Below are 19483 nucleotides of genomic sequence, written 5' to 3'. Positions count from 1 at the left end.
TTGAAATTAAGTGGATAAAGTAAAATTTGAGAGGCTGTACTAATTTGTGCTAAGATCTGTTTTGTAAAGGATTTTAAGGAACATCCAAGAAGATTCTACAAAACTTGGAACCAGAGAAGCATATATACTAAAAAAGAGAACTATCCCAGAATGTCCCAAGATAAAATGTTTCCAGGGAACATGGAACATCTGAGATCCAAGATGAAATTTCTAAATGGATATTGGGGGGTAGCTAGGTAGCTCAGTGGATTGAGAGCCAGACCTAGAGCCAGGAGGATCCTGGGTTCAAATCTTGTATCAAACACTTCCTAGCCATGTGACCCTGGACAAAGTCACTTAACCCCTATTTGCATGCCTTCTTTATTCTGTTTTTATGTAATGTCTGAGCTGGCCTGGAGTTGGTGATGATCAAATCTACCATGTTATTTTGTCCTGCTGCCCCTGAAAACTAGCCTCTTGTAAGCTCCCTCAGTGAACTCAGTGAACCTAATTAATCCTAAGAAAATCTAAACCCATTAGTAACCAAGTTGGCATGGACCCCTCAGTGTTCTCTGGGAAGTATGCCACCCTATAGTTGGCATAATCAGTGCCCCCTACAAATCTTGTGACCTAACCTCAATCTGCTTGCACCTTCTGGAATTGGCCAATGGAAGAATTCTATTCTTAGTATCCATTCTATTTTTAGAATTCCCTCAAACACTATAAAAGAATTTTTTTTTCCTTCAAGCAGTCTTTTACTACAAAGGTGAGCTTTAGATCCAATTTCTTAGGTTTCATCAGTTTCCTTAATAAACTGAAACTTTGGAATCTGCCTCAGTGTCCCTTTTTTGTGAATTGGAATTTTGGAGTCACACGTCTCTTTGCCATGGTTTTCTTGTTCTCAATCTATGCTTTCTAAGTTAGAATTCTACATAACAAGTGGATAAAATGGCTCATTGGCTATGGGAGGGGGCAGGGAGGAGAGGAGGGAAACATTTTAGCAAAGCTGCTCCTTCAAGAAAATCCTGTCCATTTCTTCTGAGCTCCATTTGTTTTATGGGCAGGGTTTGAGGCTCTGGGATGGAGAGATCTCGGAGTACTAGAGAGTTCTACAGATGGAATGGATTTCACGGCAAGCACAAGTTTATTTATACAGTCTTCACTCTGGCAGTCTGGAATACTGAGTGTAGATGGAGAATGCCACTCTTTGGAGTGGGGGGGAGCTGTGAAACTCATTGTCCAAAGACTCCACTGGTACACACATACACCACATCAGTTCAGCCACAGTTATTCTTCTAGTTATCAAGCCTCCCATTTCTTGGGTCTGCTCTTTAGTCTCTAACTGTTAAGAAAACGTGCCATGAAAGTAACCTCTATCTTAGGAGGTAGGATTGGTTCCTTACATCTTAACTCTGCCTTAAGGGAGAATATATAATATGCATCCAGCTTTCTATGGTTGGCCCTTCTAGAAATCCCAGATGGCACTCATGGAAACATACAAGCAATGACATGACCAAAAATTCAATTTAGTAATAACTAAAAAAATAGTAGTAATAATTAAAAATACCCCCCTCCTCCATAAATATTTGAAGCTAAAACAAGGGGAAAAAAGAAAATGTAGGCTATTATCAGACATGGTCATTGGGTGGGTTGGTTTTGCTTAACTATTTCCTTGTTACAAAGGAAAGGTTACTGTAGATGGAAGTAGCAAATGATATGTAAAAACCAAAAAGCATCAATAAAACATTGAATAAAACTAAAAAAGGGAAAACAGGAGAAGGATATAATCTAAAGTTGAGAGGATTTAACTGTTTTCATTATCTTTGGATTTCATGTTCTACCACAGGTCTCAAATTATAGAAGGAAAAATTCTGTATCAGTATCTCCATGTTAAGAGTCATAAATCACTTTTCAAATCTGTAAAAGAAAGGGGGGAAATAGTAGTCAGACAAGCAACTAAGGTTAAAGGCTTGATTTTATACAATTGTTTGTGTAGATGATCAATCTCATAATATATTTTCTTGCAGTGTTTTCTAAACAAAGCCAACAACAAATGTAATATAAAAGGGAAGATATGAAAATTGAAAATAAAATTGCAAAATAAATTCCATACTTTTTCTTATCCATCTCCATCTTACAAATTATTTCTTTTAAATTTCAAACTCTTAACTCAGAGAACGTTTAATTTTGGGACATGAACAAATTGAAAATTTGTTTTGTTTGATTATATTTGTTACAAGGGATTGGGAATACAGACTCTAAGTGATCACCCTAGTGCAAATATCAATAATATGGAAATGGGTCTTGATCAATGACATATGTAAAACCCAGTGGAATTGTGAGTCAGCTATGGAAGGGAGGGATAAGGGGAAGAGGGGCAGGAAAGAATAGGAATCTTGTAATCATGGAAAAATATTCTAAATTAATTACATAAACTTTTCAAAATTAAAAAAAAATTGTTACAAGGGTTCTGTTTTTTATAATGGGTTGTGGGGAGTAGAGGGAGAGAAAAATGCTTGTTAGCTAAAAAAAAATAAACCTAAAAAAGATTCATGTTCATTTTTCTATTTTACTTGCTTGGTACTATTTTCTCTTCATTATTACTTTAAAATTTATTTCATTAAAATTTTATTATGATGCCCCATTCATGGCATTGAGGTGATGCTGGATTCTTGAAAGTTCTACCAATAGAGGGCAAAGTCAGGCAAATCCCACCCAGCTGGAAAAGCTTTAAGTAAAGGTCCAGTGATTCAGCAGGATGCAAAAGGGACTCATCACCAGGCTGACCACAGGCAATTCAATTTTTGGACATGTCAACACTTTAAAAACTGTCTTTTAAGTTAGATGGTGCAATGCAGCCCACAAAATTGTAGATTCCTGAAGTACTTCTCAAATAGGCAGAAAATTCATTTTTTCACTTATGTTTTAATTCTGCTGAACAAAAACCCAAGGTTTCTAAAAACATAGTTTCAAAAATATAAATTCATAGTATATGTCAGTATCTAAATAAAATAGATGCTTTAAATAAATTAACATCTTATTCATCTAAGTTCCATGTACTGAGAAGAAAATAGGATAAGGTTTGTCTTCTATTTAAAAATAAAAACCTTTTTGGCTTCAAGCTTGCAACACGACATTCTTGAGTTATAAGGACCAACAGACACTTTAGAGAGCACTGCTCACTGAGCTTCCAAGACCAGCTGTGTAATCAGTTCTCGTGCATCCTGCATGCTGGAAGGGATGTCTGAGCCATTCTTGGTTATGTGGGTTCCAAAAAGGAACAGCTTTCTATCATCTCCAATCTCAGATAATCCCAAAGCCTCATGAATGTCTGTGATACAATATGCATCTTCAAGATCCTGGGCCCAGAAAACAAAAAGAAAAAAAAATGATTACTTTGTATGTTGGTGGGAGCATGAATATTTTTCCAGGCATTGGTTTTTGGACTAGATTATCTCCAAGCTCCATTACTTTCAGGTATAAAACTCTATGATTCTAGGGAGGAAAACAAATATATATATATACATATATACTCAGTTATTCTGGTTTTTTTGTCAGTCTTTGAAGCTTTAACATTTTCATGGCAAAAATAACAGCTAAAATCATAGATTCTTCTTTTTGCTGTTTGTGGAGGCTTTATTCCAATGGGGAATTCTATAAAGAAAAGAATGTCTAGGAATTATCCATTAACAAGCTAAGCACTAATATGTTCCCAACAATTTTATTAACTGTCTTCTAGTGACTGCATTCAAAAGCCCAGTGTCAGTCTTTAGGACAGCTGTTTGGAAATTCATGAAAGTCTTGGGATCTGATAACTTTCCAAAATCACCTGGCAAAAGTTGACTTTGAGACGTGATATCTAGAGACAGTCCTACTAGCCGTTCCTCCAAGTTCTCTAGGTTCTACGTGTTGTTAGATCAGCAGCAAGTTCCATGCCTCCATGTGAAATTATGTGAAACTGATTCCTGATTAATGAGTTTTATTCATCATAGCATTATCCATTGTAACCAAGTTTTACAGCTTAGATTCAGAGCATCCCCATAAGTAAGGCACGCAGGGCACTTGCAGAAGAAAGAAAGATGAAGGATGATTCACTGGATGTTTTCCTAGCATTCTGCTTTTACCATCGACTCTGGAAGAGCCTTTAGAGCAGATTGATGCAGTTCTGGAGAATGTTCACTGACTTTGTGTTTTCCTGTTGTTATGATCACTGAAGACCCTTTTTGCCAGAGAGCATAACTAAGAATCAATCACCATCTTAGTTAAGTCTGCATCAAGGGACCTTATGTAACTATTAAACTGTATTTAAAAGCTGCTTTGATTTTATGAGAGGTCTTTGGGTACTGAGGAACCATTTATTACTATTTATTAGTTAACTGCCAGCCTTGCCAATAACTAGATTGAGTTTAGACCTTTTGTGCCTCTGTTTCTCATTATCACATTTATCTAGACAGTGGGTGAGTCAGGCAGGAGTTGGAGTTTTAGACCTGACCCCAAGGACCATTCTCATCAATGAACTCTCAAAGGCGGGGTTCAGGTAATTTTTTTAACCATACATTTCCCTGAGGAGAATTGCTTTGGGGGTTGGATTTCACCTCTTAGCTTTGAACTAACCTATCTCCAAACTGCTGGGTTTGTACCCCAAAGAGATAATAAGGAAAAAGACATGTACAAGAATATTCATAGCTGCGCTCTTTGTGGTGGCAAAAAAATTGGGAAATGAGGGGATGCCCTTCAATTGGAGAATGGCTGAACAAATTGTGGTATATGTTGGTGATGGAATACTATTGTGCTAAAAGGAATAATAAAGTGGAGGAATTCCATGGAGACTGGAACAACCTCCAGGAAGTGATGCAGAGCGAAAGGAGCAGAACCAGGAAAACACTGTACACAGAGACTGATACACTGTGGCACAATCGAAGGTAATGGACTTCTCCATTAGTGGCAATGCAGTGATCCTGAACAACTGGGAGGAATTTACAAGTAAGAACACTATCCACATTCAGAGGAAAAATTGTGGGAGTAGAAACACATAAGAAAACAACTGCTTGATCATATGGGTTGATGGGGATATGATTCTCAAAAATTCTGTGATAACAATAGGAGGATATTCTTTTACTTTGTCCTTTCTGTGGGAGGTAGTCTCTGCCTATTGATTTCTCTACAGGATAAAACTGGAAAAGATAAAGGAAACAGAAAGAATAGAGATAAAGCCTGGGATTTAGAGATTTATGACTCTGACCTGGAACACTTTCATTCATCCTCAGATTTGGTTAAAAAAAAGAAGAAAAAACTTGGCAAAACCTCACTTTGGCTTTCTGATCTGGTCTTTTGTGCTTTTAGCCATGGTTCTGGCTTCTCTGAAAAGGACAAGTTGGTACATGCCGTATCTTGTATTGTTAATAAAATGGAAACCTAAAGTGTTTGCTGTTTGCAGTATAGAGAACAACCTTGAAAAAATTAATGGAAGCTAAAAAGTAACCAGTAAAGAATCTGTCTAACAGATAAAGAGTTTGGGGGGAGTCCTCCATAGTTTGTGCTTTTTCTTTATTGGTAGTAACCAAGATCTCGTTGATTCCAGTTGTTTAAAAAAAAAGAGAGAGAGCTGGATTTTCCACTGAGGAACTGTTGTTACCTCCAGGAATTGATGCAGAGTGAAAGGAGCAGAACCAGGAGAACATTGTACACAGAGAGTGATACCCTGTGAGTAAATAAAGAATTTCCTTAGTGTTTACCATGTGAAAATCACTGTGCTTTGCCATAAGTCTACAGTGCAAAGGAGCTTACCACCTCCTCAGAAGCATCTCATTCCACTTTCAGATAATTCTAATTATTCTATTATCTAATTATTTCAGATAATTCTAATTATTAAGAAGTTTTTCCTTACTTAAAGCCTAAATTTGTCTCATTTTAGCTTCTTCCCAATGAGCCTAATTCTGTCCACTGGGCCCAAGTAGGAAAAAAGAGCTAAATCTGTTTTCCATTTCTAATCCTGAAAGCAGAGCCTAAAATTAATTATTTGAAAAGTTAGGGAAAAATTGTTTCTATGTTTTAAAAAATCCCACCACTTAGTGGGAGGCATTCATGTAGGGTTTTTTTTTTACCTGTTTATTTGCAAAAACGACTAGAGGAAGGGCTGGGTCTTTTTGGATCAATTGATGAAGATGCTGCTTGGCATCAGGTAATCTTCTGTGATCTGCTGAATCCACCACAAAGATTAAGACCAGCACCTTGGAGAGATACATCTTCCAATAAGAACGGAAAGGCTCACTGCCACCAACTGCAGAGAACAGTGGAGGGAAGTCTAATCAATAAACCTTAAATACATGATTCCAGAAGGCTTTCCCCCCCCCCCTAGATAACACACAAAAATTTTTTAATTAAATGTTAAAGTAATGTTTCCAAAATTTATCAATTCAAAAAGCAATGATTAATAATTACTATTGATTAGCACTGTGCCTGGCACCAGGCTACAAAACTAAAAATGAACCATCCTCTGCCTTCAGGGAGCTCATATTCTTCCGATCCTTTTCCCTGAATGCTTCCCCCAGTGGGTCTTTCCCCATGTCTCTTTAATCCCCCCAGAAAGAGCTCACAGTGAAATCAAAAGTAGAAACCTGATTAGAGGAAGAAAAGGGAAAAAATGTCTTTGGTCTCGTGTGGATGTGACATGGAGGCAGAGATACCTGGATTGTGGTAGAAACACACACGTGTGAAGCTCAGAGGAATAATTGATGTAGAACACCCAGCTGTGGGGTCATACTTGTGCCGTGACTAGATCATGTGGGAAAGTGCTTCGTAAGCCATAAAGTGTCACATACACAGGAGTCATGTTGCCGTCATTGTCTCCCAGATTGTGTTTGGCTCAAAGGAGACCCAGAGAGTCATCTCGCCTCGAAGGACAGGAAAGATTGTCTCCTGGAACATAGCTCATTTGTCCTGACCCATCGAAGAATCAGTTATTCTGATGTAAAGCATTTCACTCGCTAAATTTTATTCCATTTTTGTTGTTTTTCCTTTTGAAGAAATCATGTTCTATTTTTGCCTTCCTACTTTGCTGAGTTGAGAATTTCTGGTTCTAAATGTTTAAAAAGGCAGGTAGGTAGGTGGGCGCAGTGTACCTGGCACCAGGCCTGAAATCAGGAAGATTCATCTTTCTGAGTTCAAGTCAAGCTTCAGACACTTACTAGGTAGGTGACCCTGAGCAATTCATTTTCCCTGTTTGCCTCAGTTTCCTCATCTGTCAAACGATCTGGAGAAGAAAATGGCAAACCATTCTGGTATCTCTACCAAGAAAACCCCAAATGGGCTCACAAAAAGTTGGGCATGACTAAAAATGACTGAACAAAGGAGTAAAAACCATTTAGGACACGAGTTAGTAAAATAGAAGTTGGAGAGGCAGCATGGCATATAATGGATAGATTGATGAGCCTAGAGCCAGAATACTCTGGGTTCAAATTGGTCCTCTGATAGTTGTTTGAGCTTGGACAAGTCAGGGTCAAACCACTGGCAACTTTTAGAGCCCAAGTTTCACTCATGTAGAATGAGAAAACTAATGCCTGCAATATCTCACAAGGTTTTTGTGTGATTTAACTGAGATAATATATAAACCACTTTAAAAACTTTTGTTACTGTTCTTCAATCATTTCACTTTTGACTCCTTTTGGGGTTTCTTAGCAAAGATACTAGAATGGATTGCAATTTCCTTCTCCAGCTCACTTTACATATGAAGAAACTGAGGCAAACAGGACTGAGTGACTTGCCCAGGGACGCACAGCTAAGAAGTGCTGAGGCCAGATTTGAACTCAGGTAGAGGAGTCTTCCTGACTCCACAATCAGCATTCTATCTAATACACCATCCAGCTGCCCTTTATAAGCTTTACTATGCTATATACATGTCAGGTCTTGGTACTGTTAAGCCAAGTGGCTCAGTGGATAGAGGGCTGGACCTAGAGTCATATAGACCTGAGATCAAGTCCAGGCTCAGACACTCACTGGCTGTATGACCCTCATAGTTCAAGTAACCCCAACCCAGGGGAATTACTTGTTGGATCTCGAAGTGGGGAGGGAAGAGGGGAAGGAAAGAAAATAAATCATGTAAGCATGGAAAAATATTTAAAAATTAAAATGTAAAAAAGTTAATTAACCTTAGGTATCGAGTGACAATATTTGTACAACCCAGTGGAACTGCTTGTCCGCTCTGGGAGGGGAGACAGAAAACGGGAGGAAAAGAAAATGAACCATGTAAACGTGAAAATTTTTTTAATAAAATAGAAAAAATAAGTCACTTAACCTATGTCAGTTTTGTTTTTCCTATCTATAAAATGGGGATCCTAATTTGACACAGGGTTGTCGTCAGGATTAAATGAGATGCTATTTATAAATCGCTTAGTATAACTCCCAGCACATAGTGGGTACTTTATTCTCTCTCAATCATCTGAAGATATAAACCTGACCTTTAGGTTTGCAAAAGAGTTGATATGCATCATTTCATTTGATCCTAAAAATCCCATGAGATATGTCCTTTAGGTGTTACTATCTTTTACAAATGAAGATCCCTGTGGGTAGCCTATCCCCAAAACTCTGTCCTGAGCCCTCTTCTCTCTTCTCATGAGGCCAGTGATCATAGCCCTGCAGACAACTCCTGGGTCTCTACAGCTATCCAGACCCCCTCTGATGCCAGAGACCAGGCAGAGTGAAGTGCTTCGATGAGCAGGGGTCCTTCTGATCACTAGCTTTCTGTTAGAAGTGTTCACTCTGGCTCCTCATTAGCATCTCAAATCCAACATCTATAAAACCAATTATCTTCCCTTCTCAACAGGCTCTTTAATGATGAAAAATGTTTGTATAAAAATATTCATAGCTGCGCTCTTTGTGGTGGCAAAAAAAAAAATTGGAAAATGAGGGGATGCCCTTCAATTGGGGAATGGCTGAACAAATTGTGGTGTCTGTTGGTGATGGAATACTATTGTGCTAAAAGGAATAGTAAAGTGGAGGAATTCCATGGAAACTGGAACGACCTCCAGGAAGTGATGCAGAGCGAGAGGAGCAGAACCAGGAGAACATTGTACACAGAGACTGATACATTGTGGTACAATCGAGTGTAATGGACTTCTCTACTAGCAGCAATGCAATGAATGATCCAGGACAATTCTAAGGGACTTATGACAAAGAATGCTATCCACATCCTGAGAAAGAACTGTGGGAGCAGAAATGCAGAAGAAAAACATATGCTTGATCACGTGTTTATATGGGTATAGGATGGGGAGTTTGGGTTTTAAGATTGCACTATTACAACAATAAATAATATGGAAATAGTTGTGAGTGATAATACATGTGTAACCCAGTGGAATTATTAGCTCCGGGAAGAGGGGAGGGAGAGAACATGAATCATGTAACCATGAAAACAATTTTCTAAAAAAATAAAGTTTTTTTTTTGGGGGGGGGAACCACCCCACTTCTTCTGCTTCTTCTGAACTTCCCCCATCTTTCCTTTTCAAACCAATCAGGTCTGAAACCTGAGAATTCTCCTCAACTCTTCTTCCTCCATTCTCCATGGACAAACCTGTTGCCAGGGGCTCTCTCTGAACTCTCCCTCCACAAATCTCCTCTTGTGAATTCCTCCCCGTCCCTCTGCCCCCACAGCGCCCCCCACAGCTCAGAATCTCCCGCCGTTGATTGCCAAAGTTGAGTTGCCTTTATGGGTCTCTTGCCATATCTCAGAACAAAATCCCCAAAGAGTGTATTGATGGGGTGGAGACTGGGGTGCTAGTCCCGTAGAGTAGGTGTGGGTGGGGCTTAACGATGGCTTACTCTCCAGGAACTCCACTTGCACGTCGCCAGTGTGGATGCAAACTGCATTGAAGCCCTGCGTGGGAGCGCTGCTATGCTGGACTTTGTTGGTGGTGAGGGTGTGAAGGACGCTGGTCTTTCCTGCTCCATCCAAGCCCAGCACGAGGACTTGCTTATTTGGGACTTTGTCCTGTGAAACAGAAAATGAGTCTTAGGTGACGTCTGTGCTCCCCTGGGCAGCAAGGGACCTTCTGTTTAGTCGATGAGACTGAAGCGACCACCGGCAATCGCTGCCTTCCGGCTGCTTACGTCGGATTTGGGGAACACCGTGGATATGTACAACTAAAGGCAAAATGTGGACGTAGGGGGAGAAGGTGATTTCTGGGAGGCCCTGGCGCAGGAGGGGGCTCGGGAGCTAAACTTGGGAGGAAGCCGGGGATTCCAAGATGGAGGGGAAGAGGGAGGGCTTCCAGGCAGGAGGGAAAGCCGGGGCAAAAGGATGGAGAAGCTAAATGGAATTGTGCCGATGGGGAATAGCGAGCAGGCTGATTTGTCTGGAGTGTAGAGTTTGAGAGGGGGAGCAGTTTCCAAAAGGTGGGGTCAGGTAGGCTGGGGCCAGATTGGAAAGGACTTTAAAGGCTAGAGGTAATAAGGAGGCACTGAAGCTTTCAAATTTTAGTGTGACCCTATCTAATTATAAAGGGAAGCTAGGTGTCTCAAGCTCAGGGTCTGGAGTCAGGAAGACCTGAGTTCAAATCCAGCCTCCCTGGACTTAGTTGTTGTGATCAGCAAGTCATTTAACCTGATTTGCCTCCGTTTTCTTATCTGTAAAACGAATCAGTGAAGGAAATGGCAAACCACTCCAGAATCTTTGCCAAGAAAATCCCAATTCTGACATGATCTGAAAAACCACAATTATAAAGGAGCTGATGTATTTGGAGATATGTTACCATCTGGGGATAAAATGAAGTACTAGATGTCTTCTCTGTTCCTCACAACCTCTCAGACCTCTCTAAAACAGAAATTATGTGCCAAAGAGAAAGCAACGTCCACTATCTCCATGGTCTAGGACACTCAGAATCCAAAAGAAGGTTAAAAAAACCACGAATTAACACCTACCCCGATCCTGTCTCCAATGTCCGGCACTACTGGCAATATGGCTGCACCAGGGGACCCAAAGACCGAAGACCACACCCACTCCTCTTTCACAGAAAGCTGTGAATTGTGGCTCCAAGCCAGGGAAGTTTGCTGGGGCAATGACTGGACTCTGGTACTACTCTAGGGGCAGAACCAGACAGCCAGAGGGGAAGGATTAAGATGGTATCTGGGCTCAGATAGTCTAACATCACACATTCCTCCTCCTAGACTCTTGGAGGCTCCAACTGCAGAAGTCTGCATGGACCACTGGTGGTGAGCCATAGAACTGAGGGACAGAGAGAGGGGGACAGGACACCAACACAGAGCACCAGGAATGGGGCTGGGTGCCAGTCTTCCAGCCCTGAGGAAGGGTTTAGCATCTAGCCAGGGGCAGTTCTGTCCACTCAAAAGTTAGCTGGGGCACATAGCTGAGTGGGACTACCAAACATTTAAGATACAGCCTCCAGGAAAACCATCATTAAAAGAGAGAGAGTCAGAAAGTGAACAAAAGGAATGCAGGAAGTGGGAATATAGGAGCCAAGAGCATAAGAGCAACAGAGTGAATACAGAGACCAGTAATTCTTTTTAAATTATACAAAGTGGGGGAAGCTGGGTAACTCAGTGGAATGAGAGTCAGGCCCAGAGATTGGAGGTCCTGGGTTCAAATCTGACCTCAGACACTTCCTAGCTTGTGACTCTGGGCAAGTTACTTAACCCCCATTGCCTAGCCCTTACCACTCCTCTGCCTTGGAACTAATACACAGTATTGATTCCAAGATGGAAGATAAGGGCTTAAAATAAATAAATAAATTATACAAGGGGAGTGCATGTAGGTGGCTCAATAGATGGAAAGCCAAGCTTATTGGTTTCAAATCTGGCCTCAGACACTTCCTGGTTGTGTTATCCTAGGCAAGTCACTTACCCTCATTTGCCAAGCCCTTGCCCTTCTGTCCTGTCTTAGAGTTGTTACTAAGATAGAAAATCCTGTGTTTTGTTTTTTTTAATGTGCACAATGAGATGGGATGAGGGTCTAAGTCTGGTGGAGATAACAGTGACAAGATGGCCAAGGGTTATTATGGGCAGAACCCGGAGACACTGTCTACAGGTAAGACAATGTTTTTTTTTGTGGGACTAATGGGCAGGTACACGAAAGGGGAGGAGAAGAGGAAGCAAAGGAAATGAGTGTGGTACCTGGGTCAAATTGAGTAACAAGGGGAAGTTGATGCCCTGTGGTCCCAGGTAGAGAAAAGACCATGGGAGAATGAGTGAGGAGAAAGCAAATAGGATTAAAAAGTGGAGAGAGGAAAGAAGGAAACCTTGTTTTAGGAGGGGGTTCCATTGATGAATGTTCCTATATAGGTACATTAAAGAGAGATGTTTTATGAAGGGAGATGAAGATGTTGGACTGGATGTGGGCAGAGGATTTCATGATTGAAAAGATCACTTGTCCTATCTTGGGACCAGAGGAGTTGGAACTCCTAGGAGTGATTGGCTCCTAGGGGAATTTAGGAAAGCATCATTCTATGGAAGAGACCTTGAGGCAAATGGGGGGGAAAGATAACCAGAGGAGAGGAGAGATCCATAGTGGGCTACATAATCAGGGTATGAGGGGAGGGACTTATAAAGCAGTGTTCTCTTTGAGAGCTGCAAGAATTGGCACAATAGAAAAGAGGACCCACTGGGCAAGTTTTTTAACACAGTGTGGCAAAAATTGCCAAGAGGGAAGAGCCCAGAAAGTACACCTTGTAAGTTTTGATTATATAAGGAATAAAGAGAAAAAGACTAGATAATTATAGGTATCACGAATCAGAGAATGAAGGTCTAAATTAGACAGAAAGAAAGTATAGATGATGAAGAAAGTGAGAGAAACCCTCTCTGGAAAGAGGTACAAAAATGTTATTTTAAAAAAATAATAAACGGGACCAAAGGGGAATCATTTTCCCTCCTTATGGAAAGAAGAGGAAGGAGGAACCTACTTTACTAAGAGAGAGGGGGGAAAAGAGGGTAAGAAGTATCCAATCAGATGCAGGACAGAAAAAGGATCTAATGAGCAAAACACCAAGGGAAAATAGTAAAAAATAAGTGAGGAGAGGGAGGAAAGGCATTTAAATATTTAAAAACTCAAATATTTAAAGGGATAAACGAGGGAACTACATTATGCTGAAAGGAACCACAGACGATAAACCATTATCAATAATAAATTTATTCACTCAAAATACCTTGATATGAAATAAAGTAAACATCTGAGCTACAAGAAGACAGACAATAACACAATAGTTTCAGGAAATTTCAACATTCCTCTCAATTCTGGATAAAACTAACAAAAATATAAACAAAAGGATAAATATGGAACGGAACAATTTGCTAGAGAACTATGGTATTTATTTATGGTATTTACTAAAGGGGACTACCAAAAATATGCAAATTTCTCATTACCTCACAGAACTTTAACAAAAATTGATATGTACTAGGAAGCAGAGATGTTGCAAACAAAGGTAACAAGGTGAAAATAGTTGATACATCTTTTAGAGATCATAAAGCAATAAAAATAATAATTGGTTCAGGGAACCCAACAAAAGATATAGACCCAAATGGAGATTTAATAAAGTAATCTTAAATAATGAATGAGTCAAAGAATAAATCACAAAAAATTAATAATTATATAAAAGAGTGAAAATGATGAAACAACATAGCAAAATTTCTGAGATGCAGCTAAAGCAATCTTCAATGGGGAAATCATATTAACAATAATAGAAAAAAAGGTCAATGAATTGAATCTTCACTTAAAAATTAGAAAGCCAACAAATAAATCTAAAATAAGCATAAATGAAGAGATATTAGCAATTGGAGGTAAAAGAAAAATTGGAAACAAAAAAACCCTTCATTGAAATAATAAATAAAATGAACAGGTAGTTTTTTTAAAAAACTAATAAAAAATTGAAAAATTTAGATAATCTGATTGAGAGATCAGAAAATAAAATAGCAAATTAGCAAAGTAAATTCACTACAAAACTAGAAGAAATAAAAGATATCTGAATATAATATATTCAGCTATTATTCAATATATTCAGCTATTATTCAATATTCAGCTAACAAAACTGAAAACAAAAGAATATCTTTGAAAAATATAAAATATTCAGAATCTAAATAAAACAGATGAGATCTTAAATTACCCAATCTTAGAAAAGGGAATAGGGAATAGATCTAACATAATGGAACTACCAAAGGAAAAAACTCCTGGTCCTGAGAGATTCATAGGAGAATTCTATAAGACTTTTAAAGAAGAATTAGTATCTATGCTTCACAAATTATTCTCAAAAATTAAAAAGAAAGCACCTTATCAGAATCCTTTTATGAGTCAAATATAATCCTAATTCTTAAATCAAGGAAAAATAAAACACATTAGGAAAACTATATCCCAATATCATTAATATTGATCCCAAATTTTAAATAAAATGTTATTAAAGACCACAGCATTCATTATGACCAAGTGGGATTTATACCAGGAATGCAATGATGGGAAACAGTTAACTTTAACAATTTTTAGTCTATAAAATAAACCCTCAAAAATCATTGTGATTTCTATATAATAACAAAACTCAAGAGGCAATACTAGACAGGGAAATCCCATTCCAAATAACTATAAAATGCATAAAATCTCTGGAGATTGACCTTCGAAAGCATACAAAAAGACCTGAATTGACTCAAATAAAAAATGCGTAAGAATATTGTGATAGCTAGGCCATCCCAATATAATAAAACAACAATAATACAAAAATTAAGTATCATTTTAATATATTAATCAAATTACCAAGGGGATAATTTATAGAACCTTATGAAAGTAATAACAATTCATTTGGAAAAATAAATAATTTAGAATTTCAAGGTAAATGATAAAAAAGTAGAGATGAATAGTGCTTCTTCCCAGACATTAAACTATATTATAAAGAATCAGTCATCAAAGCTGTCTGGTATTGAGAGAGAGATTGCGAGAGAGAGAGAGAAAGAGAGAGATCAATGAACAGAATAGACAAAAGAGAATTGGAAATGATGGAACTCAATAAACCTATGTTTGTTAAAGTGAAAAACATAAATTACTTATGGGGGGGAAACCTCTTTATTTGATAAAAAGCCCTTGGGAAATCAAGAAAGCAGTTTGGTAGTAATTAGGTTTAGACCAGAACCTTAAACCACACTCCACAAAGCATTCTAAATGGATATGTGATCTTAATACTAAAGATCATACTAAAAAGAGAAGCAGATCATACACCTCTCCTAACTATAGAGAGGAGATCTAAACTACATGAGAGGGAGGCAATTACAAAAGATAGTATAACTGATCACATGAAACTGAAAAGCTTCTGCAGAGACAAAATTAATATACTTAGGATAAGAAGGGAAGTGGTTCAATGGGGGAAAAATAATCTTTGTATTAAAGTTCTCTGATAAACGTTTGGTATCCAAGATTTAGAAACAAGAAATGAATGAATGAGACTAATAATAATTTCCCAACAGGATATGAATATATATTTCTCTATTTTTTAATTTAACCCCCCCATTACATGTAAAAACAGTTTCCAATATTTTCCAAAGAATATTGAACCTAGAATTCTTTCTCTTCTCCCCCAATCCTACTCCATCCCCCTTGAGTAAGCAATCTCATAGAAATTTTACATGTGCAATCATGTAAAACAGCTTTCCATATTAATCTGAATACATATTTCTCAAAAGAACTGCAAGTTTTCACAACCACATAAAAGAATGCTACAAATCACTAATAAAAGAAATGTGCACATCAAAACAACTCTCATTGCAAATTGGCAAAAATGACCAAAAATGCAATAGTTAATATTGGAGGAATTGTGGAAAGAAAGGCACAATAATATATTGTTAGTAGAGCTGTGGAATGGCACAGCATTTTGGAAATAAATCTGAAATTATGTAAATGAAGTGATGAAAATGTCCATATACTTTGACCCAGAGACTCCATTTCTGGGTTTATGCCAGAAGGAGGTCATCCATAAGAAGAAAGTCTAATAGATAGTAAAATATTTATAGTGGGGTTTTTTTTGGGGGGTGATAGTGAATAATTAGAAACAAAGTAGATGCCCTAAAATTAGGGAATAGCTAAAAAAATTTTGGTATGTAAGATTGAATATTATTGTTTATAAGAAATGGATGTGATGAGTACAGAGAAACTTGGAAAGATTGACATGAACTAATGGAGAATGAAGTAAAAGCAGAGTCAAGAAGCAATATATATTTAGTAACTACAATCATCTGTGTGCCAAAAAATACATATAACAAAATTCTAAAGATCAAGTAGAATAAAGAGATAGCTGAGGATAACCCCACACTATCTCTTTGTGAATGTGGGAGGCTCAGAAATGTTATCAATTATGTGTGTTTTCAGATTTTTTCAATCAGTTGTGCTGATATTTTTCTTTAAAATAAAAAGAAGATATCAGATGGAGGAGGGATACTTGGAAAAATGATGATGATATAAGAAATAAAATATTAATAAAGACATTATATTGAGGATCAGAACTAATAAAGCCTATTATTTTTTATTCTCAGGATAATCCAGAATTTCTTACTTTTCATTTACTCCAAATAAGGATATTGCCCAAACTTTCTCTAGTTTGTTATGCTCCATTTTGGGCTTTCTCCCTTGAAGGCAGGTTCTCAACCATTTTTTTTTTAATGTCATGGCCCCCTTTGCCAGTCTGGTGAAATCTATGAACCGTTTCTCAGATGTTTTAAAATGGAAACAAAACAAAATGTAAAAAAAATATGTAGCGGGGAAAAGAATACATAGGGTTACTAAGGAAACCACTTATATTAAAATATAGTTAAGATTTTTTAAAAAATTTACAGATCCCAGGTTTAAAATCCCTTCTTTAAAGAGACTTTAATTGCTTGCTAGATCTCTTTCCAATTATCTGGCAGAGTGGAGTGTAGGAAGAGGGAAAGAGAAAAGGGCATCTTGTTCTTTTGCTTCAAGTTTGCCTTCTCTCTCCTCTACCAATAAAAACAGTCTCTGAAGCCTTTGGTGGGGCCAAACCACCTTGTCAAGTTGCATTTTTTAAATACTCAGTGGATGACAAGAATGTGGCCTTCTACACCTTAGAGGGTTCATACCTATCAATTGAATAGCATTGCTATCTCATTTCTCCCCTCCTATGACTCCAATTTATTCTTTTTTTTCTTTCCCTTTCCCTTTCCCTTTCATTTTCTTTTTTCTTTTTCTTTTTTTGCCAATTACATGTAATAAATTTCCACATAAATTTCCCGAAGTTATATGATCCAAATTGTCTCGCTTCCTCCATCCCTCCCCACTCCTGGAGCTGGCGAGCAATTCAATCTTCTCCAACTTATTCTGCCCAATAAACCCAACCCTGGAAAAAGGGGGTTTACAGATGCCAATAAAAGTCAAACTGCTTTTCAGATTTCATTCAGCTAATCCTCATTTAAGTCCACGACCTCTTGGTGACACATGTTTAAGAGTCTTAAACTGTGATTTTGTTTCCATACCTACTTGTATCAGGTAATACAGGGCGATCCAAAGGGCTTGGTGCTTTTAAGCTGAAATAACTTTAAACTCTAAACTTAAAACTGCACTCAGACTTTTGGGACACCCTGCATATTCAAAGAAGTGCAAAAGAATATATATGCCTCTTCATTGGTATTTCTGAGAATATTGAAATACCTTCTCTTCTTGATAATGATCTATTAAATAAAAATGGTGCCAATTTACTTCCCCATGTAAACTTCCATGTTCTTTCCAAAGACTCACAAATGTGTAGCGCACAGGGTTGTTGAGTCGTTTCGATCAGTCAAACCCTTCCCGACTTCACTTGGGAATTTCTTGGCCAAGCGGCTGCAGTGGTTCGCTATTTCCTTCTCGGTTCATTTTACCGATGAGGAAACCAAGACAAACAGGTGTAAGTGGCTCGTCCAGAGTCCCGCAGCTCCTAAGTGACCGAGGTCTATTCACTGCGTCCTCTAGCGGCCTGTTGTGCACATGACAATGCTAGAAAAATCTAATCCCCAGATGGATAGCCACCTAACAGAGCTGAAACTGTTCATTGCTTTCGAACAGCAAACACCTCCCGGAGGCCAAGCTCTTCCCAGATCCAGAGATGAAAGCAATTCTGCCTCAAGCAACACCGACCCTCTGAGATCGCTCCATTCAGCGAAAAGTTGACTTTTGGACAGCCGCTTGTAATCGGTAAACAACTGCTGCGGTGACCCCAAGAGTCAGAATGCTAAATAACAGATACCGTCACGCAGCAGGTCGAGTCGGCGGGGCCCAGCGAGCCACAGAGCATCCTTCACCACAACACGCCCCTCCCCCCTCCCCTCAGCCGCCCCCCCCCCCCCCCCCCCGGCCTTCTTTTGCTTAGCCCTGGTCCTACGGCCCGCAAGGGAGGAGTCCACCTCCCGCCTCCTCCGACCCCCTACCTGTGACTGCTTCTGGGTTGGAACAACCGAGGTGCTACTCTCGTCCTTCTTTCCCCCCACCACAAGCACTTCTTTTTTCTCTTTCCTCCCCATTTGCGGAGGAGAAGCAGTCCGAGGCTCTCCCTGATGTGTTCCGGGCAACTCTGGCTCGGGAGCGGTGCGTGGGGAGGACACGTAGCTCCACACGGCATAGAACACTCCCGCTGTCATCGCTGCTGCCGCGGCCGCAAGCCCCACCATCCTCACGCCACGGCCGGCCATAGGCCCTGGCCACGGAGGCTATTCACGCCGCTGCCGCGCCGACGAGTACGAGCCGGACTTAGTGACAAGAGCGCCAGCGACAGAGCAGAGCCTAAGGGCGAGAGGATCTAAGGGAGCCTCCTGCCTTGGGAGGGAGGTGGGAGCTCTGAGCTCCCGCAGTCCCGCCCTCTGTTCTCCCCAGGGGCGCATGCACAGCTAGCGGGGCAGGGACTGTCCCAAGGGTCCACCCTCCGGCAAACCCAGCTGTCAGCTGAGCCCGCCCCGTTTGGTCTACAGTGGCTGACCTCTTCCAAGCCCATTCAGCTTGCCCAGGGGCAAAAAAATCCAGAACTTAATAAATACCAGCCATGAGGCTTCAGCCCAAAGCACCCGCTCCTCAATTTGCCAGTTTGAAAGGAAAATCTAGCTTCCTTTTCTTAAGCAACATAAACAGAGCCGCTTCTAGTTAGCAAGTCAAGAAGCTTGCTAACTTGAGTCACACAGTATTTTACAGCAGCCAGGACGATTTAGAGATGACCACTGCGGTCATCAAATCCGATCCCTCCTTTTTTGCCTTGGATTCCTCAGCCCTATAAATCAAGGGCCCAAGTTTGGGAGCCCAGATCTGGACAAATCTGTTCTTGTTAAGAATCCTTATTGTACATTGCATGGCCAAACCAGATCAGAAAAACCAAGCAATGCTTATTTTAAAACTGCTTCCACTGAAGGGAGTAAATCCGTCTCTACTCCTACCTAATGGTTTACATATAAAGCTGCACCAGCCTTGCCTCCATCAGATTGATGCTTTATCCTTTTGCTACCCAGGAAACTTTCATTTTAGACAAATAAATCCCGTAGGATTTTGAGGCAA

General features: G+C 39.4%; 1 protein-coding gene across 3 annotated transcripts; it reads right to left on the bottom strand.

Moving 5' to 3' along the window:
- Positions 1-1100: 1100 nt before the first annotated feature.
- ARL9 (ADP ribosylation factor like GTPase 9) lies at positions 1101-18880 on the bottom strand. Of its 3 annotated transcripts, XR_468934.3 has the most exons (6): positions 18373-18866; positions 9793-9961; positions 6084-6259; positions 3087-3338; positions 1789-1896; positions 1101-1321 (listed from the first exon to the last, which is right to left on the bottom strand). XR_468934.3 is itself a non-coding variant. In XM_007496409.3 (4 exons), exons 1-4 carry the CDS (start codon positions 18631-18633, stop codon positions 3159-3161), a joined length of 786 nt encoding a protein of 261 aa, XP_007496471.1. In that variant the 5' UTR covers positions 18634-18880; the 3' UTR covers positions 1101-3158. The 3 variants fall into 3 exon arrangements, 1 of the variants encoding a protein (XP_007496471.1); XR_001622977.2 differs by having other exon boundaries at positions 1101-1896; XM_007496409.3 differs by having other exon boundaries at positions 1101-3338; positions 18373-18880.
- Positions 18881-19483: the final 603 nt, after the last annotated feature.

Source organism: Monodelphis domestica, chromosome 6, assembly GCF_027887165.1.
Source record: "Monodelphis domestica isolate mMonDom1 chromosome 6, mMonDom1.pri, whole genome shotgun sequence".
Lineage (NCBI taxonomy): Eukaryota > Metazoa > Chordata > Mammalia > Didelphimorphia > Didelphidae > Monodelphis > Monodelphis domestica.
This window is presented reverse-complemented; position numbering and strand designations above follow the sequence as displayed.

Excerpts from the sequence above, each read along its gene's own strand:
- ARL9 (XM_007496409.3), bottom strand. The coding sequence starts at position 18,633 with ATGGCCGGCCGTGGCGTGAGGATGGTGGGGCTTGCGGCCGCGGCAGCA. Across the intron at positions 9,962-18,372 it reads CAACCCAGAAGCAGTCACAG|GACAAAGTCCCAAATAAGCA; the intron begins GTAGGGGGTCGG and ends TCTGTTTCACAG. Across the intron at positions 6,260-9,792 it reads GCAAGTGGAGTTCCTGGAGA|TTGGTGGCAGTGAGCCTTTC; the intron begins GTAAGCCATCGT and ends TGTTCTCTGCAG.